The sequence below is a fragment of the Falco punctatus genome, assembly GCF_963210335.1.
Source record: "Falco punctatus genome assembly, chromosome: 19".
NCBI classification, from domain to species: Eukaryota; Metazoa; Chordata; class Aves; order Falconiformes; family Falconidae; genus Falco; species Falco punctatus.
This window is the reverse complement of record NC_137599.1, coordinates 2,649,320-2,670,512: the sequence shown is the minus strand read 5'-3', so window position 1 is coordinate 2,670,512 and position 21,193 is coordinate 2,649,320. Positions and strand designations below refer to the sequence as shown.

The window sequence follows — 21,193 nt, the reverse complement described above, 5'->3', positions numbered from 1 at the left end:
ACACCCCCCGCAGCACACGGGGCCGCAGCATTGGGGACACACAGGGGACACGCAGGGCACGTGCCGGGGACACGCTGGGGCCATGTAGGGACATGGCTTTCTGCAGAGCTGCATTCCGGGGGCGGGGGGGGGAGGGGGGGCACGGATGCGTGGTCCCCCCCACAGCAGCCCCCCCCTATGCATCGTGGGGTCCCCCTCCGCACCGGCAGTGCCACCGCCCCCGGTGCGGGAGCAGGGGAAGCCCTCCGCCCCCGTGCGCCGCGTGTCACGCCAAGCCCTCCGGCCTGCGGCGCCTTCCCGCTGCGCGCACACACGCGTGGCCGTCCTGCCACCTATGCTCGTATCCACGCGTGGCTGTGGCAGCCCGGCCCGGGGGGCTGCCGGTGCCCCCCGTCCCCGCTGCGGCAGGGCCCACGTGCCGCCCGGGCACCCGCCTGCACATGGCTCTGCAGCGCGGGGAGGCTGCCGGGGCTAAAAAATGGAGCAGGGGCTCACATGCCAGCGCCACGTGACACCGCAGCCAGCTTGCTGCGATGGAGAGGGCTCCCTGCACCCCACAGCAGGAGGAAGAAGAGGAGGGAGGAGGAGGAGGAGGGAGGGGAGCACCTGCTCACATGGGCTGCCACAGATGCCAACCGGCCCGCTGCCCTAAAGCCGGCGGCCACCGTGGGGTCGTGGGGCTGCGGGGGGGGGGGGGGGGGGGGGGGGGGCTGCCCCACATCTGCGCCTAACTGGTTTGGGGAAGCCAGCGATGGGGCTGTGGAGGTGTGGGGAAAGCGGAGGGGGATCCCCACGCTGCATGCCCTGCGGTGGTGGTGGGGGTCCATCAGGCCTCCCCCCGGGGGGCTGCTACTGCCCTCCCCTCCCTCCGGCACACGTTGCCGTGGGGTCGGGGGGCTGCCCCACATCTGCATCCAGCTGTGTTTTGGGGAAGCCAACGTGGGAGGTGTGGGAAAGGGGCGGGGGATCCCCATGCTGCGTGCCCTGGGGTGGGTCCATCAGCCCCCCCCCCCCCCCCGGTGTTGCTGCCGCCCTCATCTCCCTACGGCATGCACATCGGGGGAGGGCGGGGGGGCTTCCCCACATGGCTGTGGTGTGGGGAAGGGGAGGGGGATCCCCACGCTGGGTGCCCTGGAGTGGGGGGTCCATCAGCCCCCCCCCCGCCCCGGTGGTGCTGCCGCTGCCCTCCCCTTCCTCTGGCGTGCGCACGGGGCGGGGGGGGGGGCTGGGGCTGGGCTGCCCCACATCTGCACCCATCTGTGTTTTGGGGAAGCCAAGGATGGGGCTATGGAGGTGTGGGAAAAAGGGAGGGGGATCCCGACGCTGCGTTGCCCTGGGGGTGGGGGTGGGGTTCATCAGCCCCCCCCCACCCCCCCGCCGGTGCTGCCGCTCCCCTCCCTCCGGCGCGGAGCCGTGGCCGTGGCGCTGCAAGGGGAACACAGACATCAGCACATGAGATTTATGGGGCCGCAGACGGGGGGGGGGGGGGGGGGGGGGGGGGCAGCGCCCTCTGCAGCCCCACCCTGCAGGTGGGGGCCATAGGAACCCCCCACCCCCCACCCCAGCTGCTCCATCACCCTGATCTCTGGGTCCCTGCAACCCCTGGGGTCCCTGCACCCCCAGACCCAGCACCCTCCCAGGGTCTCTGCACCCCCAGACCCTCCATCCTCCTGGGGTCCCTGCACCCCCAGGCCCACCACCCCTGCACCCTCCTGAGGTCTCTGTGCCCCCAGACCCCGGCACCCTCCCAGGGTCCCTGCACCCCCAGATCCTGCACCCTCCTGGGGTCCCCTGCACCCCCAGACCCTGCAACCCTGCACCCCTCCTGGGGTCCCTGCAGCATCCCTGGGTCCACACACCCTCCCGGGGTGCCTTCACCCCTAAATCCTGCACCTCCACCCACCTGGGACCCCCCTGTACCCCCAGATCCTGCGCCTCCCTGCCCTCTTGCACCCTGCACCCCCCAGACCCTGCACCTCCTGGGGGCTCTGCCCCCCCCCCCCCCCCCCAGCTCTGTCCCATCCCACGGTGCTGGGGCGCTGTGGGGTGCCCCCGGCTGCCGTGGGGTGCCCCCTGCCCACCGTGGGGTGCCCCCCGCCCACCCTGTCGGGCCAGGCCTGCCTTGTTTACCTGATTTTTTCCCTTTCTGCGGGGAGGGGAAAGGCGAGTCCTGGCAGCAGAGCCGCTGGCTCCAGCCAAGCGCCGTGGGGACGAGCCAGGGCTGCTCGCCGCATTTCAGCCGTGGATCTGCTGCTGGAGGACACCCCAAACCCCCCAGCTCCCCCTTCCTGGCACCCCACTGCAGCACCACCACTCCTGCCCTCCCACCCACTGCCAGCACTGGAGTCCCATGGGGGTGGGAGGGGGGGCTCAGGGGTGCAGGATCCTCCAAGCAGGGTGAGACCCGCAGTCTCTCGTTGCCCCCCCCCCCCCAACATCACAGCTATGGGTGGGGAAACTGAGGCACGATGCACCCCAGGAACCCAGCCAGACCCACCATCCTCAGCCCCATGGGGATGCTGCAGCCCCCCAGTGGATCTGGAGGGTGCCCAAGCATGGGGAGGGGCTTGCATGGAGGGGGCTGAAGACCCCGTGGGATGTGGGGGTACACGGGGAGGGGTTAAGAACCCTGTGGGATTGGGGGGGGTGAACACAGGAGGGACTGAAGACCCCACAGCATGGGGGGGTGCCCACACTGGGGCTGCAGTGCTGGGGGTTCTTTACCTTGCCGGACACCCAGAGCCCAGCTAGGGGAGGGGGGGGCGAGAGGCAGGAACAAACCCCTGGCAGAGACACCCCCCCCTTTTCCTGGAAAAGGTACAACAAGGTAAACAACCCGGCCAGCCCGGAGTAAAAATAAATCCCTCTGCACGCAGGCGTTTGCCAGCAAGCGGAGCGCACCGTCACGTGGCACAGCCGCACGGCACCGGCAACCCGGGCACGGGGGCACGCGGCCGCCGGCCATCACACCCGCGCCCCTGGCACCACCGAGCTGCGCCTCAGCTGCTGGCTTGTCCCCTGTCCCCGGGGAGCAGTGGGGTTGCCCACTGCAGAGGAGGGGGCCAGGGCCAGCCCCTCCCCCAGGGGGGATGTGGAAGTGGGGGGCTGGGGGGGTGCAGGCAGGGGGGTGCTGTCCTCTGGGAAGGCCAGCGCTAGGGCTGGGGTGACACGTGTGTCCCCCCACCGCTCTAGGCAGGGCTCACCCTGGTGCCTGAGAGTGGCGGCACGTGATGACCTTGGAGGGGGGGTGAGGGGGCCCCATCTGTGCCACGGACCGCTTGGCACCGGCACTGCCATGACGGGGCGCAGGGGACACCCGCAGGGAGCCCCCAGGGCACATTCCCCCACCTGGGGGGGGTGGTGTCCCTGGGACAGCCCAGCTGCGGAGGGTCCTGCACAGGGCACAGCACACACGTGCCTGGCTGCAGCACCCTGCTGTCCCAGAGGCTTTGGTGGCCCCCTGCCCCCCATAGACCATCCCCATCCTGCTGCCAGCATGTCCTGGCTGCACCCGGCTGGGGGGCCCTGCTCACGGCACCCCCCACACCAACCCACTGTGCCAGGGGGGGCACCCCCATGGCGGGTCCCCACGGGATTTATATGGCCCCTCCCAGCCCTGTCCCGGGGGTCTTGGGGGACCCAGGCAGCCAGGTCTGCTGAGCATCGCGGCGCGGGGCCAGCTCCGCACCCTGTGCCATGTGCTGCGCCGCCACGCATGGGGTTGTTTTCTGAACGGAGGAGAGCAGCTGAGTCACAGCTAATTGCCACGGCCGGGAACACGCCGGGTGGGGAACGAGGCGCCGCGTGGGGTCGGTGGCACCTGCACGCACCGGGCAGCCTGGGCACCGCTGCCAGTGGGAGTGGGGCATCAAAGGGCCCCTTTCCCCACTGCCGGTGTCCCTCGGGTCCTGCGGCCCCTGTGCCAACCGGGGCCCACACATCCTTCCGGGAGCTGCCGGAGCTTCTCCCTGCCGGAGGCGCTGGCCGCAGCGTGGCCACTGCACCGCAAACCGCCTGGTGACTCAGGGTGAGGGCACTTCCTGCAGGGTGACGGGGTGTCCCCACCACCCTGCTGCTGTGGGGGTGCCCCGCGGGCATGGAGCAGCCCCAGCACCCGGTGGGGTTACCCTGCTGAGGAGTGGCCCCATGCACCCAGCAGGGCTGGTGCCAGGGGGGTCCTTGGGGTGCAGAGCTCTGGGGTCCCTGCCCTGGCACCCTGCAGGCCCCCCCCGGCACAGCCCTGCTGGCGGCTCCCAGCATGGCCAGGGCACCCGAGGCCTCTCCTCCCGTGGGATTAGCTCCGAGGATTTCCTGGTGTTGGCACATCTGCGCTCTGCACCTTCTTCTCCTGGCTGGGGGGCCAGGGCAGCACCCAGCACGTGGCACCCAGGAGGGTGCTGGCACCCCTGAAACCATCCCCCCCTTCCCCCCCAGGGGCCACAAGCACCCATAGAGACCCCAGTGCCACCAGGCTGGGCTGGCCCCTGTGCCACGACCCAGATCTGCTCAGCGGTTCTGCCCTGGCACCACAGCACCGGGTGCAGCACGTCGCTGCAGCCCCTGCGGCCCACTGGGAGTAGGGCCAGGCTGGGTGGTGGCTGCCAGGCACGTGCCACGCTGGGCACCCGTTGTGGGCAGCGCATGGCCCTGGTGGCACCGGGGACAGGGCTGGGGGGGCATGGGGACAGTGCGGCAGGGTGCTGAGCTGGGCGGGGGGTCCAGCTGTGCCACGCTGTGGTGTGTGCTGGGGCAATGCCAGGGGCTGTGCCGCTGCTGTCCCTGGTGGGGAGGGGTCCTGTGGCACTGGTGTCACACTGTGCCTGGGCGTTCCCAGTGCTGTGTGGGGTGACAGGGGTACCTGGGTGTCCCCAGTGCAGGGGTCATGCTGTGCTGGGTGACACAGGCCCCCAGAGGACAGTGCCATGCAGGGTGCAGTGGTGCTGGTGCTGTGCCTGGGTCTCTGCGGTGCAGGGGACAGTACCACGCTCAGTGCAGGGTGTCCCCCTTGCAGTGTTGTGCAAGGTGACAGGAGTGCCAAGTGCTGTGCCCAGGTGGCCCCAGCACAGGCGATGGTGCCATGCTTGGGTGTCCTCAGCACAGGGGACAGTGCTGTGCAAGGTGACAAGGGTCCCAAGTGCTGCATCCAGGTGTCCCCAGCACAGGGGATGGTACCATACTTGGGTGTCCACAGTGTGGGGGATGGTGCCATGTGCAGGGGACAGTGCCATGTCTGAGTGTCCCCAGAGCAGGGGACAGCACTGTGCAAGTTGACAATGGTGCCAAGTGCTGCACCCAGGTGTCCCCAGCACAGGGGACAGTGCTGTGCAAGGTGACAGGAGTGCCAGGTGCTGCACCCAGGTAGGCTCAGAGCAGGGGACAGTGCCATGCAGAGGGGACGCTGCCATACCCAGGCGTCCCCAGTGCAGGGACACTGCCATACCCCAGTATCCCCAGTGCAGGGACAGTGCCATACCCGGGTGTCCCCAGTGCAGGGGACAGCGCTGTGCAAGGTGACAGGGGTGCCAAGTACTGCACCCAGGTATGCCCAGCACAGGGGACAGTGCCATGTGCAGGGGACGATGCCATACCCGGGTGTCCCCAGCACAGGGACCACACCGTGCAGGGTCTCAGGGTGACAAGTCACCAGCTGTCCCTGCCATCACCCCAGTGCCATGCAGTGGGACAGCAGCACCCGGGCAGCCCCAGCCAGGGTGAGTGGGGCCGGTGCCAGGGGCCGGTCCCTGCGGGGCCGGGAGGCGGCCCCGGGGCGGGGGTCCCCGTTATCGCCGGGCTCCCCGGTGGCGCCGCGGGGCCGGGGCCGCCGGCGGAAAGTGTGTCACTGGGGCACGAGGCTCTCCCCGGGAATCACATGGGGGAGGCGGCGGCGCCGCGTGCGGCCCAGTGCGCAGCCGCGGCCGGTCCGGGCGGGCGGCGGGGCGGGCGGCGGGCGCACAACAGCCCTTGCCGGGCGGCGGCGCGGCACGGCTCGGCTTGGCTCAGCTCGGCTCCCCGCGGCCCCCTTCGGCGCCGTTCCCTCGGCGGAGCCGGGACACGCCGCCCCCCACCCCCGGTGAGGATGGCCGCCCCCGAAGCCGGCAGCACAGGTCAGTGCCCCGGCGGAACGGACGCCCCCTCCCCCGCCCCCCCCCCCCTCCCCGCGGGTGTGCGCGGCGGGACCGTGCGGGCACCAGCAGCGGGAGCGGTTCCGAGCATCGGATCGGAGGCGGGGGTCGGTGCACCGGGACCGTGAGGCGGAGGGGGACGGCCACCGGGACCGGGGGGTCCTGCACACCCGACAGGGCAGGATGCGTACCGGGACCGCATCCCGGAGCGGGGCTGCTTCCTACCGGGACCGGGCGGTCCTGCATAGCGGGGTAAGACTCGGGCGGCGGGGCCGGGGCGTCCCTGGGCGGGGGACAGGGAGGGATGCGCCTGGGCACCGGGCGTCTTGCGCACCGGGGCGACCTGGACACCGGTACCGGGGTGCTCCGGTGGGGATGGAGACCGGGAGCCGGGAGTCCTGAACGCCGGGGCGCGATGGACACGGGGGTGCGAAGGGTGAGGAACCGGGCTCGGTGCACCCGGCTATCCCGGGCAGCGGAGGGGAGAGCGCTCCGGGACCGGGACAAGCGGGGACCGAGCGCTCCGTGGGCGGCGGGGGCGGTGCCACCATGTCGGGGCGCCCCGCGCGGGGACGCGCACCGGCAACGGGAACGGAGGAGGCGGGGGGGGGGGAAACGGAGGCGGTGCCCCCCCCCCCCCCCCCCCCTCGGCACGTGTCCCCCTCCCCGCCGCTGCCACGTGCGGAGTTTGTTTTCCCCGCAGCCCCGCCCCGCCCCCGCCCATTGGTCGCCTCATGACATCATCGCTACCCCCCCTCGTGACGTCACACCCGGAAGCGGGGACGCCGCGTTCCACTCGCCCTTTCCAATCTGGGGAGGGCGGGCTATCACCAGGGCAACGATAAAAAGGGGCGTGGATTCGCGGCGGACCAATGGGAGGGAAGGGGCGGGGCAAAGCGTGAAGGGGCGGGACCGCGGGAGGCCACGTGCGGCTCGAGCACGTGGGGCGGCGGCGTGAGGCCGCCTGAGCTGGGGCTGGAGGAGGGGGGGGAGGCCGATTGAGGGGGGGGGGGTCCTCGGGGGGTCCCGGTGCTGTGGGGTTGGGAATAGCCCCCACGTCTTTGGGGCAAACCCTTGGGGCGTGTCCTCGCCCCAAAGCCCCCGGGACCCCCCCCTCCAAATATTGAGTGGGGGGTCCCAGGGGCTTTGGGGTGAGGGGACCCCCCACTCAATATTTGGAATTGCAGCTGGGGGTCCCCAGGAATTGCAGTCCTGGGTGGGAGGTGGTAGGGGGACCCACTGTCCCCAATTCAGTGACCCTCTTTGGAGGTGGCTCAGACTGGCGGTGGCAGGCTGGCTCCGGCATGGCGGTATCCGTGCCAGTGGCACCGTGTGCGGCGGGAGACACATGGCCCCGGCCATCCCGTGTGTCCCCAACATCACCCTCCACGTGTCGCGGCCCTGAGTCAGCCAGAGCAGCGTCCCGGTGCTGTGTGTGGTGTTTGGGGGGGGGGAGGCTGTGACCTGTGCCAGGGCATGTGCCCCCATGCTGGTCCCCACTTTTGTGGGGTACCCCCACGCAGAGCACCCCCAGCCTCAGCCCAGCAGTGGGGTTGCATCCTGCCAACTGAGGGGGGCTGCCCTGTGACACACACACCCCACCCCCCCCAGTGCTATGGGGGGCTGCGCCATGGGGCTGAGCACCAGGCTGTGCCACGGGCCGGAGCCGGCAGGTGGAACTGCCGTGACCTCCCGGTGACGCCTCTGATGGGTTCCCAGCCCGCGTTCCTCCCACGGATGCTTCCGGGGCGCCGTGCCCATGTCCCCAACTAGCCCACACCCAGGCCATCCTGTCCCACGTGGGGCCAGCACCCGTGGCATCTGGCAGGCACTGTGCCTGAGTCAGGGTGGGCGGCACATGTGTGGTCACGCTGCGGCAGAGTGCCCGTGGGTCCAAGGATGCGTTCGAGGTGCTTCCCCAGGGACACCCTCCTGCTGTCGGCCGGGGGTGGCTGAGCCCGGTGCAGCTCAGTACACGGGTGGTCCCGTGCTCTGCTCGCAGGCGGTGTGATCAGCTACGTGGGCTCCAGCGGCGCCTCGCCCAACCGCACCAGCCCCGTCTCGCTCTGCAGCGACAGCTCCAACAGCAGCTCCCCGTCGGGCTCCCAGCCCTTCCCCACCTACTTTCCCCCATCACCCACCGGCTCCCTCCAGGACTCCCGTGCCTACGGTGGGGGCTCGCTGGCCCCCCATGAGGATGGCTCCCCTTCATCCTCCTCCTCCTCCTCCTCCTCCTCCTCCTCCTCCTCCTCCTCCTCCTCCTCCTCCTCCTCGTACAGCTCCTCAGTGAACTTCCCCGGGGTGCAGCAGGTCCCTGTGGACGAGCGGCGCCGCAGCTCGCCCAGCAAAGCTGGCAGCACCGTCACCAGTGAGTGGGGCAGGTGGGGGGATGGCACGTGGTGTGTGTGCCCACCCCACCCCAGTGGGCACGTCGGGACCCCACTCACCCCTGTCCCTCCATAGAGCTGAACGGGATGGTGCTGCTCTGCAAGGTCTGCGGGGATGTCGCCTCCGGCTTCCACTACGGCGTCCATGCCTGTGAGGGCTGCAAGGTACCAGGGATGGGGCCAGAGGGGGTGGTGGTAGCCCCCGCTGTGCTGGGGGTCCCTGAGTGACACCCCCCCTACCCCACAGGGCTTCTTCCGTCGCAGCATCCAGCAGAACATCCAGTACAAGAAGTGCCTGAAGAATGAGAACTGCTCCATTGTCCGCATCAACCGCAACCGCTGCCAGCAGTGCCGCTTCAAGAAGTGCCTGCTGGTCGGCATGTCCCGTGATGGTGAGCTCAGCCCCCCCCGGGCCCCCCAGAACTGGGGACCCCGTGTTGTACAGTCCCTCTGGGGGTGTATCTGTGTGTCCCCCTTGTGGGCTGCGTCCCCTCCACAGGCAGGGCTGTATGTCCCTTCCAGAGCTGTGTCCCTCTGCCTGCACTGGGTGCCATGTATGCCCCACAGGATGTCCCCCCCCTTCCATATGGCTGCACATCTCCTCCTAGAATGGGTCCCCCCCCCCCATGCTGGGGGCTGTGTCCCCTTCAAGACTGGGTACCCCCACATTCAGGACTGTGTCCTCCCACGCTGGGGGCCGAGTGTCCCCTCCTGGGATGGGTCACCCCCATGCTGGGGGTTGTGTGTCCCCTCCAGGACCAGGTACCCCCATGCTGGGGGCTGTGTCCCCACTTCAGGACTGGGTACCCCCACATTCAGGACTGTGTCCTCCCACGCTGGGGGCCGAGTGTCCCCTCCTGGGATGGGTCACCCCATGCTGGGGGTTGTGTGTCCCCTCCAGGACCAGGTACCCCCGTGCTGGGGGCTGAATGTCCCCTCCAGGGTCAAGTGCCCTGGCACTCAGGACTGTCCCCCCCCTCTAGGATGGGGGGGTAGGGCTGCAGCCACGTTCCTTGCAGCCCCCAGCTCCACATCGTGCAGGGCTGGGGGGGGGGGGGGGGCGGCGTGCCCTGGTTGCTCGCTAACGCCGGTGTCCCCCGCAGCGGTGCGCTTCGGGCGCATCCCCAAGCGGGAGAAGCAGCGGATGCTGGCGGAGATGCAGAGCGCCATGAGCGGCATGGGCAGCGCCCTGCCAGGGATGCCCGTCCCCGGCGAGGGTCCAGTGCCGGGAGGGGGCCGCGCACCGCCCCCCGGCCCCCCACTGCTCGCCCCCCCGGCCTGCTTCTCCCAGTTCCCCCAGCAGCTGACACCCCCCCGCTCACCCAGCCCCGGGGGGGCCACCGAGGACGTCATCGCGCAGGTGGCCAAGGCCCACAAGGAGATCTTCGTCTATGCACACGACAAGCTGGGACCCCCCCCGGCCTGCGACAGCAGCCTCCTACGCTGGGACGCTCCCCCAACCTGGGCCCCCGGCCCCCCCGAACCCCGGCTCTGCCCCCCCGCCTACCCCGAGCCCCCGGCGCGGGGCTGTCCCTGGCCCTGTGGCACCAAGGACGTCCTGCCGGTGAGCACCCGGGGGCTCCCGCTCCCCCCCACCGGGTATTTTTAGACACTAATCGCACTAATCGCCTTGTCCGAGCCGCGGTGGCGGGGCTGGGGGAGCCCCGCGGTGCCGGGCTGAGCCGTGCCGTCACCCGCAGGCCTGCCCCATGAACAGCCACCTGCCTGGCCGCAGCGGGCGCTCGGTGCAGGAGATCTGGGAGGATTTCTCCCTCAGCTTCACCCCCGCCGTCCGTGAGGTGGTCGAGTTCGCCAAACACATTCCCGGCTTCCAGGCCCTCTCCCAGCACGACCAGGTCACCCTGCTCAAGGCTGGCACCTTCGAGGTATGTCGTGGGACAGTGAGGGTTCAATGGAGGCCATGATGCCACGTGGCCCGGCATGGTGCCCCACAGCTTTGCACAGTGCCCCATGGCACGGCATGTTGCTCTGTGCCATTGCATGGTGTCATGTGGATTGGCACAGTGCTCCATAGCATTGCATGGTGCCCCACGGACCAACATGGAGCCTGGTGGCATTGCACGGTGCCCCATGGATTGGCACGGTGCCCCACGGACCAACATGGAGCCTGGTGGCATTGCATGGTGCCCCATGGACCAGCATGGAGCCTTGTGGCATTGTATGGTGCCCCATGGATTGGCATGGTGCTCCATGGCACTGCATGATGCCCCACGGACCAGCACAGAGCCTGGTGGCATTGCACGGTGCCCCATGGATTGGCACGGTGCTCCATGGCATTGCACGGTGCCCCATGGATTGGCATGGTGCTCCATGGCATTGCATGATGCCCCATGGACCAGCATGGAGCCTGGTGGCATTGCACGGTGCCCCATGGCATTGCACGGTGCTCCATGGCATTGCACGGTGCCCCATGGACCGGCATGGAGCCTTGTGGCATTGCATGGTGCCCCATGGCATTGCACGGTGCCCCATGGCATTGCACGGTGCCCCATGGACCGGCATGGAGCCTTGTGGCATTGCACGGTGCCCCATGGATTGGCACGGTGCCCCATGGATTGGCACGGTGCTCCATGGCATTGCACGGTGCCCCATGGACTGGCATGGAGCCTTGTGGCATTGCACGGTGCCCCATGGATTGGCACGGTGCTCCATGGCATTGCACGGTGCCCCATGGACTGGCATGGTGCTCCATGGCATTGCACGGTGCCCCATGGACTGGCATGGTGCCCCATGGACCGGCATGGAGCCCCACAGTGTGGGCACTGTTCTCCTAGAGCATGGCACGGTGCCCCAGAGCATGGCACGGAGCCCCCTGGCACTGTGTGGTGTCCCACGGCCTGGCGCAGTGCCCCGTGGCACTGCATGGTGTCCCATGCACTGAGTTGCAGCACCACGCACGGCATTGCCCAGCGCCCCACGGCACGCACAGAGCATGGCATTTGCTCAACACCCCACAGCGCTTTCGCTGCACGGTAGCCCATCGCGTTGCAGGGTGCAGGGTGTCCCCGTCCCGCTGACGCCGCGTGTGCCACAGGTGCTGATGGTTCGCTTCGCCTCGCTCTTCGACGTGAAGGAGCAGACGGTGACTTTCATGAGCCGGACAAAGTACAGCCTGGAGGAGCTGTGGGGCATGGGCATGGGTGACCTGCTCAGCTCCATGTTCGAGTTCAGCGAGAAGCTCAGCGCCCTCGACCTCACCGACGAGGAGCTGGGGCTCTTCACCGCCGTCGTCCTGGTCTCGGCAGGTGGGAGCCAGGGTGATGTTGCGGGGGGCGGGGGGGCGGGGTGCGCCGGGGGGATTGCTGCCCGCCTGGTGACACCCCGTCCCTGCAGACCGCTCGGGCATGGAGGACACGGCATCGGTGGAGCAGCTGCAGGAGACGCTGATCCGCGCCCTGCGCGCCCTCGTGCTGAAGACGCACCCGGCGGAGACATCGCGCTTCACCAAACTGCTGCTGAAGCTGCCGGACCTGCGCACCCTCAACAACCTCCACTCCGAGAAGCTGCTCTCCTTCCGCATCGACGCCCAGTAGGGCCCCGACGGACCCCAGGGACCCCCTCCCCCACGCACCCGCCACCCCTGTACATAGCACCGCGGGTGGGGAGGGGACACAGACGCACGACCCAACCCCCCCAGGTGCAGCACGAACCCCCACAGCGCCTGCCGGGCACCCCAGGGTGGGGCAGGGGGGGCTGCACCCCCCAGGATGCCAGAACACCCCCCACCCCTCCCACCCCAGTCGGGCACCAGCCCCACGGCTCCACTGGCAGTGCCGGGGGGGTTCCCCCGCCCCGGCCCCCCCACTTTGGCAGCCAGTGGTGGAAAGCAAGAGGCCGGATCCAGCCAAGCCGTGTGGGTGGGTTTGGTTGGGTTTGGTTGGTTGTTTTTTTTTTTGTTTTTTTTTTTCATCATATATTTATTACATAAATATATAGTAAAATAGACCAGCAACAATTACCATAAAAATATCTTTCTTTAAAATCCTGACCAAAACACAAAAGGGTTTAAAATCGCACGTCACAGACTGTGATTGTCACGGAGCTCAGCGGCCCCCCCGTCCCGCGCCCTACATTCAGCGACGCCGGCCGTGGCCCCCCGCCGCCACCATGCATAGTAGGGGGACCCCACGCCAGGCCGTGCCGTGCCAGGGCGTGCCAAGCCGTGCCGGCGGGGCTCGACGCCGCCCCGAGCAGGGGCAGCTCCGGGAGCCATGAGGTATGTGCTTAGGGGGGGCCGGGGGACACGGGGACAGGGGGACACGGGGATGGGGACGGCCCGGGGGGAGGCAGTGGCGGGGGGGGTGGGTGGGGGGAGCACCGGTCCTGCCCCCCCGCCCCCGGTGAAGCCGGGGCCGATGCTGGACGTGCGATGGCGACGCGAGACGGAGACAAGAGGGAGCGGCCCGGGGGAGTGCGAGGGGGTGCTGGCCAGTGGGGCGGGGGGCCGGGCTGGGCCCCCCCAAGGATTACCCACCCCAGGGCACCGTGCTGCTGCCTGGGGGGGCCTCACCCGGCTGTGTGTGGGGGGTCACGTTTGCTGCTTAAGACACGTCCTGTGACGGCTCCGTCCTGCCCCGTGTGGGTGGGCAGCGAGTGGGGGCAGCGTGCAGGCAGGGCATCGTGCGCAGGGGGACACGGGCATCGCGCGTGGCTACGGCACCAGCAGTGCAGCAGCGTGCGCGGCCACCGCAATGGCACTGCAGGGCCACTGTGCCGGTGTGGTGCGGCCACTGCAACGGTGCTGCGTGGCCATTACGCTCGCATGGCTTGGCCACTGCACCACCACTGCAGCAGCGGGCACGGCCACTGCGATGGTGCTGCACAGCTACTGCACTGGTACTGCACGGCCACTGCACCACCACTGCAGCAGCGGGCACGGCCACTGCGATGGTGCTGCACAGCTACTGCACTGGTACTGCACGGCCACTGCACCACCACTGCAGCAGCGTGCACTGCCACTGCGATGGTGCTGCACAGCTACTGCACTGGTACTGCACGGCCACTGCAGTGGTGTGGCACAGCCACTGCACCACCACTGCAGCAGCATGCACAGCCACTGCACCGGCACGGCACGGCCACTGCAACGGTGCTGCACAGCTACTGCACTGGTACTGCACGGCCACTGCACCACCACTGCAGCAGCATGCACGGCCACTGCACTGGCATGGCAGGGCCTCTGCGATGGCACTGCAGGATCACTGCACTGGCTTGGTGCAGCCGCTGCAATGGTGCTGCATGGCCACTGCAACGGCGTGGTTTGGCCGCTGCACCACCACTGCAGCAGCGTGCACAGCCACTGCACCAGCACGGCTTGGCTGCTGTGCCAGCGTTGCACCAGCACGCATAGCTGCTGCACCAGCAAGGCATGGCCACTGCACCGGCACTGCACCAACATGCACGGCCACTGCACCGGCACGGCTTAGCCACTGCACCAGCACCGCACGGCCCAGCGCGGCCACCACACGGGCATTGCACCAGCATGCACGGCCGCTGCACCGGCATCAGATGGCACAGGCACTGCCGGGGGGGCTGTGGCCCCTGCCCCCAGCCCAAAGGCACGTGTTAAGGCCAGTGCTGGATGGCGCATGCAGCACAGGGCTGAGCGTGACCATGGGGGGCTGGGGGGGTGAGCCCCCAGCCCCTGTGCCCCCCCCCAGCACTGGTTCCTATTGCACAACCTGCAGCCGTGCCTGCTGGGGGCCACACTGGGACCCCCCCGCTGCCCCGCGCCGGGCACCTGGGGTGAGAGTTTTAAGACATTCTGCACCACATGCAAAGCTGGCCCTGCTGCGAGGGGCCGGGGGCACCGTGACCCCCCCGCGGCTGCCAGGGCACCCATGGCTGCCACAGCCCTGCCATGCCACAGCCCCACTGCACCCCCTGACCTGGCTGCAGGGGGTCTGGCGGGACCCCTGGACATGACCCCCGGGGCAGGGGGGGGGGGCTGGGCTGTGGTGGGGAGCCCAGCCTGGCCCCCTGTGCCCGGGGTACGGGGGCGGGGGGGGGGGAAGTGTCTCGTGTTGGGATTTCTTGCTTTTAAACGACCCGTAAAAAGATTTTTTTTTTTTAATTACAAAAATTATATATTTTATATATATTTATATATATATATATATTAGCTTAGGTGGGCTCCGGCAGGCTGCCTGCCTCGCCGGCCACCCCCCGGCCCGCACCCCCCCTCGGCCTCCGCCTGAGGTAAGAAAAAATTCACAAACCTAAACTCGGGGGGGGGGGAAAAGGTGATAAAACCATTCCCGGGTGCCCCGCCACAGCCCTGCCCCCCACTGAGCTGGGCCCCCCGGCCCCCCCCAGCCCCCCTACCGGCCCCTGCCGCCACCTGGCCCCCCCCGGGAGCAGGGGGAGCGGTTGGGGGGTGCAGCCCCCCGAAGTGCTGCTGCTGAGGGGCCAGGGCAGTAGTGCAGTGGGGGACATGTGGGGTCCTGGGGGGGGGGCACCCGCTGCCCCCTTCCCCCTCGCTGGCACCTCCGGGGCCTTTGCAACTCCTGACGGACACGACAAATAAACCCACGAGGACGACGGGTAAAAACAACAACAAAAAAAAAAGAAAAAAAAAAAGAAAAAGAAAAAAAAAAAAAGACAACGGAAAAGGTGGGGGGGTGGGGGCAGCCGCAGAGGGTCCCCACGACGCCCCCCCGGTGTCCCGCAGCGCCCAGTGTCCGCCGGCGCTTGGCACAAAATCGTCTCCTCTCAGCCCAAAAAAAAAGAGAGAAAAACCAAAGCCCCGAATCTGGCCCCAAATCTGGGGTAGGGGGGGTGGGGGGGGCACAACCCCAGCCGGGGCAGACCCAGAGGCTGGCGGGCTGGGGGTACCCACCAGCCCTGCCCCCCTTTAGGCTGGGGTCCCCCCTGCCACCGCCATGCCCCCCCGGTGCCCCCCACCCCGCTATGGGGGGGTCCTGGCCCCAACCCCCCCTCCGGCCCCCGCTGCCCGGCCAAAAGTGCATGTGGCCACGGGCCCCCCCCCGGCCCGGGGCAGCCTCTCCCTGTGCAGCCCAGAGCCCCCTCCTCTCCTCTGCTCTTCCTCCTCCTCCTCCTCCTCTCTCCTTCCAAAGTGCAGTTAGTTTAATATTTTAGCCTCTCAGGGAGGGAAATAAATGCTTAAAAAATAATAATCTAAGAAGAGAAGGACAATAAAGGAAACGCTCGACCATTGGGGCCCTTCCCTGTGCAAACAAACAAAATTCGTCAAGTCCTGGGGCGCGGGGGGGGGGGCGGCGGCGGGGGGCACAGCGGGACCCCCCACCCTGGGCGCAGCATCCCCCCGCCCTCGCCCCTGGAGGGGGGGTGGGGCAGGGATAAGAAAAATGTAGGGGGGGTGGGTGGAGGGGGGGCAGAGCTGGGGCGGGGGGGGGGGGGGCACTGGGGGGGGTGGGCAGCCCTACACCTCCTGGTCCTCGAAGACCTCGAGGAAGAGGGGGGGGAAGAGCTCGGTGGGACACTCCACCTTCATGTGCAGGAAGCGGCTGGCGTGGCAGGCGCCGATCATCCGCAGATCCGTCACCTTCATCAGCAGCTTGGGCCAGAAGTGGGGAATGTTGTGTTTGCGGTAGTTGATGTAGTGCTCGAAGGCCAGCAGGTACGTCTCCTGGCACTTCTCGATCTTCTCCACGCAGATCAGCCCCGTCCGGTCTGCGGGAACAAGGAATCCACCGTCCAGGGAGGGGGATCACCCTCCCCGCCAAGGCTGCGCGCTCCGTGTCCGTCCCCCCCCCCCCCCGCCCCGTGGTGTTGGGTTGCCCACCCTGTAGACCCTCTGCAGCCTGGCATGGCTCCCCAGGGCATCGAGGGGCTCATCCTGGGCACTGGGTGGTGGGGTGCCCACCCTTGCACCCCCAGGCTGCAGCGTTAGGGATTGGGGTGCCCACCCTTGCACCCACCCCCAGGCTCCAGGGCACTGGGATTAGGGTGCCCACACCATGCTCCTGGGCACTGGGACTGGGGTGCCCACCCTTGCACCCCTAGGCTGCAGCGTTAGGGATTGGGGTGCCCACCCCACGCTCTTGGGGTACTGCGGACTGGGGTGCCCACCCCTTGCACCCCCAGGCTCCAAGGCACTGGGATTAGGGTGCTGACCCTGTGCTCCTGGGCACTGGGACTGGGGTGCCCACCCTTGCACCCCCAGGCTCCAGGGCACTGGGATTAGGGTGCTGACCCTGTGCTCCTGGGCACTGGGACTGGGGTGCCCACCCTCTGCACCCCCAGGCTGCAGCATTAGGGATTGGGGTGCCCACTCCATACTCCTGGGGCACAGGGGATTGGGGTGCCTACTTTTGCACCCCTTTCAGCCCAGCACAGCTCCCCAGCACACTGGGAATGAGGGTGCTCTTCCCACATTCCCCCAGTATGGCCTGGCACAGCTCCCCAGGGGCATTTGGGTGCCCCCCCGTGCCCCCCCAGCCTCTAGGGCAGTGGGTGTTTGAGTGCCCACCTTGGGAGCTCCCAGCCGTGCCCACCTCCGAGGACTCACAGCATCCAGGTGCCCAACCCCATGCACCCCGGAGCACTGGGGTGCCAACCCCATATCCCCCCAGAGCCAGTGGGGCACAGTTTCCCCAGGGTGCCCACCCAACGCACCCCCAGGATGCCAGGGGCTCATGGCATTGGGGTGCCCACCCAACGCACCCCCAGGATGCCAGGGACTCTGGACATTGGGGTGCCCACTCAACGCACCCTCAGGATGCTGAAGATTCTGGGCATCGGGGTGCCCACCCAACGCACACCCAGGATGCCAGGGGCTCATGGCATTGGGGTGCCCACCCAACACACTCCCAGGATGCCAGAGGCTCCTGGCATTGGGGTGCCCACCCAACGCACCCCCAGGATGCCAGGGGCTCATGGCATTGGGGTGCCCACCCAACGCACCCCCAGGATGGCGGGGGCTCTGGGCATCAGGGCACCTGGTGAATATGCCCCCTGGATGCCAAGGGCTCTGAGCATTGGGGTGCCTGTCCAATGCACCCCCAGGATACCGGGGGCTCCAGGCATCGGGGTGCCCCCCCAACGCACCCTCAGGATGCTGAAGATTCTGGGCGTCAGGGTGCCCACCCATGCACCTTATGGCTCCCCAGGCATTGGGTGCCCACCCCGTTCCGCACCCCAGCATCCCTGGGCGCGGACGCTGATGTCGCTACCTGAGGACATGAGCAGCACAGCCTGGAGCAGGGCCACCTCGGTGTCGTCCAGGTTGAAGGCAGAGAGGGACTTGCCCAGGTCGAAAATGGCATCGGAGACGACGCCGAGGCCGCCGTTCTTGAGCTGCTCGCGCTTGACGGCCATCTCCCCGCTGAGCGTCAGCGTCTCGCTCTCGGGGTCGTAGCGCACGGCCGCCCGCAGCGACATGATCTCCATGCAGCAGCCCTTCAGCAGGATGATCTGGTCTTCGCAAGGCAGCTGCCAGGGAGGGGCGGGGGGGGTGACAGCATCAGCAGGGGGACCACTGCAGCCCCGCCCCCCCCCGCCCTCCCCTGGACCCCCCTTACCTCCGAAAACATGGGCAGTTTTTTGGCAAAGTCGACCACGCGGGTGATGGCCGGGGTGATGATTTTTGTAAACTCGCTGAACGCCTCCAGGTCGACTTTGTCCCCATCAGGCATGGAGGCCATGGGTGACTGGCCGATGTCCTCGGGCTGGGGGGATGGATGGCGGGGTTGGGGGCTGCGCTGTGACCATGTTCCCCCCCCCCACCCCCCCAGCACCCCATCACGGCAGGGGGAAACCGAGGCAGGGCTGGGTGCGGGGCAGCAGCCAGGAGAGGGAGCTGTGTGCCAGCGCGGGGACAGGGACAGGGCCACCCCGCAGCTGTCCCCTTCGGTCACCGCTCACCCCTTAACCCTTCTGGGGGTGACAAGCTCAAGGACACCGGGCGACGTCCCAAAGCCCCAGCACCGACCGCCCCCCTGGTGCGGAGGCACCGTGTACGCTGCCCGCCATGTGTGCACCGAGCTGGGGGGTGCTCAGCTGACACCGGGCGGGGGGGGGGGGGGGGGGGGCCGGGGTGGTGGCCCGGGGTGCCAGTGGGCTCCCCCCACCCCATGCCCTCACCAGGAATTTCCGCTTCTGCTTCCAGTGGCTGCCCTGGGCGTTGGTGCTGCGGTGGGCTTCTGTCACCACGTGGATCAGCTCCCACTCCTCCGCGCTGGGGTTGGGGCGATGCTGCAGCGACTTGATCATCTCCTCCTTCCGCCGCCGCTCCCGGTTCTCCTCGATCAGCTTCCGCTTCGCTACCCGCTTCGAATCATCCAGCACCACTGCCGGGACCCCCGCCCGCCATCAGCCAGCACCCCTCTTCCAACCCCACGCAGAATGTATCCCACCCCACGGCTGCGGCGTGGCACCCCTGTGCCTGCTCCAGCACCGGGCACCACGCTGCACCCCACAGCACCCCCAGCCGTGCCGGGACCCCCACCCCACCCCCCGTGGCAGCAGTGGGTGCCCCCCCCAGCACTCACGGTCCATGGCCATGCCCACGGAGATGCATTTCTTGAAGCGGCAGAGCTGGCACTGGTTGCGGGTGATCTTGTCGATGACGCAGCAGCCATCGTACTTGCAGGAGTAGGTGGGGTGCAGGTTCTTCTGGATGGTCCGACGGAAAAAGCCCTAGGGATAGCAGGGGTGGGGGGGGGTTGGGGTGACGCGGTGAGCCCCGGTGAGCCCCCGTGACCCCCCCTGCCCGCACCTTGCCCTCTCACCTTGCAGCCCTCGCAGGTGATGCAGCGGTAGTGGTAGCCGGTGGCTTTGTCCCCGCACACCACGCACTGTTCATCTTTGTCCAGGTAACTAGGGATGTACCCTGGGGGGGGGTGGGGGGTGGGTGCTGGGTGTCAGGGACCCCCGCTGCATCTCCCCTCCCCTGCCTCAGTTTCCCCCTGCAGCACCATCTGCCCCCTGCCCCACTGCAGGCAGCCCCGGCATGGGAAGGGTTAAAGGCTGGGGGGCTGGGGGGGGGGCTGCCCGAGCCCCCCGCAGCAATAAAGCTCCCATTATCCAGCAGGAGCCGGCTGCAGGGGGGGAGCGTCCCTGTCCCCCCCGGCACACAATGGACCACTGTCCCCGCTATTGTCCGGGGTCCCCCAGCCTCCCAGCCTGGGGACCAGCCCCCCAAGCCCCCCCCCCCCCCCCCCCATCACCAGCCTCACAGGGAAACTGAGGCACCCACAATACATGGAGGGGTCCCCCCAACACCCCGGGCTCCCCACCCACCCCCCGGCATGGAGCAAACCCAGGAGTTGGGGTCCCAAAAGCCCACCCTGGTGCCACGTGTGTGCCGGATGGGGGGCCCCTGGGTGCTCTGCCCCCTCCTCGAGCGGGGAGGCGCAGCCCCTCCTCCTGCCCGGCAGGATCTGGCCGTGCCGGCCGCTCCCCGCTGGGGAATGGGGCAGGGCTGGGGGGCAGCGCCTGGCCGGGCCCCCCTTATCTCCCACCCCAGGGTGCTGCTGGCCCCGATAGCGCCGCCCCGGCCCGACCCACGGCCCCAGGGCACGGGGGGGCACAGGCACCCTGAGAGGACAGGGGTGCTGGGGGTCCTAGCAGGGACGTGGGGTGCTGGGGACTCTGTGGGACCCAGCAGGGATGTGGGGTGCTGGGGGGCCAGGGGACCCTGGGGCGTCTGGCAGGAACATGGGGTCCCCCAGGGACCCTGGGGTGCCTGGCAAGGACATGGGGTGCCCGGGGGACCCTGGGTGGCCAGCAGCGACATTGGGGTGCCCAAGGGACCCTGGGCGACTCGGCAGGAACATGGGGTGCCCAGGGGGAACATGGGGTGCCCCGGGGACCCTGGGGGTGCCCAGCAGTGATGTGGGGGTGCCCGTGGGACCCTGGGGAACATAACAAGGACACGGGGTGCCTACAGGATCTTGGGGTGCCTGGCAAGGACGTGGGAGTGTCCAGGGGACCCTGGGGTGCCCAGAAGGGACACGGGGTGCCTGGGGGGACCCTGGGGTGCCCAGCAGGGACGTGGGGGTGCCCAAGGGACCCTGTGGGACTCAGCAGGAACATGGGGTGCCCGGGGGACCCCGGGGTGCCCGGCAGTGCCGGGGGGGTCCTGGGGGGAGCCTGTACCTGACATGCTGGTCTTCACCAAACATTGGCTGCTCTTTCTTTTGCGCTTGCCATCCAGCCACCTGCGGGAGGGGGCCAGGCTGGGACGGTGCCCCACGGCCCCCCCAAGCTCCCCCCCAGGCCTCCCCAAGCCCCCCCCCTCCCCCCCCAGCTAGGAGGTGGGCGCCCCTCACCGGGGGGGGGGGGGGGCGGGCAGGGGCAGTGCCACGCGTGGGTGCGGACCCATGGGTGCGAGCTGGGACCGGGGCCCTGGGGACCCCCACCCCGGGCCTCGGCACCGCCCGGGGAGGGGGCTGGGGGAGGAGGGGGGAGGGGAAGGGTGGCGGCGGGGGGGGAGGGGAAGGGAAGGGGTGGCGGCTGGGGGAGGGGCGAGGAAGGGGTGGGGGAGGGGAAAGGGGGGGGAGGGGGAGCGGGTGGGGGAGGGGCGGGGGTGGGGGAGGGGCTCATTTACAGTCAAAGACAAAATGTCCTTTTGGCTCAGCGGGGAAGTGACGTCACAGGGGCTCAGCCAATGGCGGCCGGCGGGGGTCCGCGCCTCGCCCGCCCGGCCCCAGCCCATTGGCGGAGCCGCCAGGCCCGGCCGGC

At 68.9% G+C, this 21,193-nt stretch overlaps 2 protein-coding genes across 2 annotated transcripts; one reads left to right on the top strand and one right to left on the bottom strand.

Moving 5' to 3' along the window:
* The first annotated feature begins 2,017 nt into the window (after nt 1-2,017).
* NR1D1 (nuclear receptor subfamily 1 group D member 1) lies at nt 2,018-12,201 on the top strand. The gene is made up of 9 exons (XM_080369400.1): nt 2,018-2,545; nt 2,660-6,104; nt 8,125-8,490; nt 8,586-8,674; nt 8,757-8,901; nt 9,613-10,073; nt 10,210-10,395; nt 11,565-11,775; nt 11,864-12,201. Exons 2-9 carry the CDS (start codon nt 5,870-5,872, stop codon nt 12,061-12,063), a joined length of 1,893 nt encoding a protein of 630 aa, XP_080225526.1. The 5' UTR covers nt 2,018-2,545; nt 2,660-5,869; the 3' UTR covers nt 12,064-12,201.
* Nucleotides 12,202-15,493: 3,292 nt separating this feature from the next.
* Nucleotides 15,494-20,669, bottom strand: THRA (thyroid hormone receptor alpha). The gene is made up of 7 exons (XM_080369401.1): nt 20,609-20,669; nt 19,240-19,340; nt 19,000-19,147; nt 18,593-18,798; nt 18,031-18,177; nt 17,683-17,941; nt 15,494-16,180 (listed from the first exon to the last, which is right to left on the bottom strand). Exons 1-7 carry the CDS (start codon nt 20,613-20,615, stop codon nt 15,930-15,932), a joined length of 1,119 nt encoding a protein of 372 aa, XP_080225527.1. The 5' UTR covers nt 20,616-20,669; the 3' UTR covers nt 15,494-15,929.
* Between the last annotated feature and the right edge of the window lie 524 nt (nt 20,670-21,193).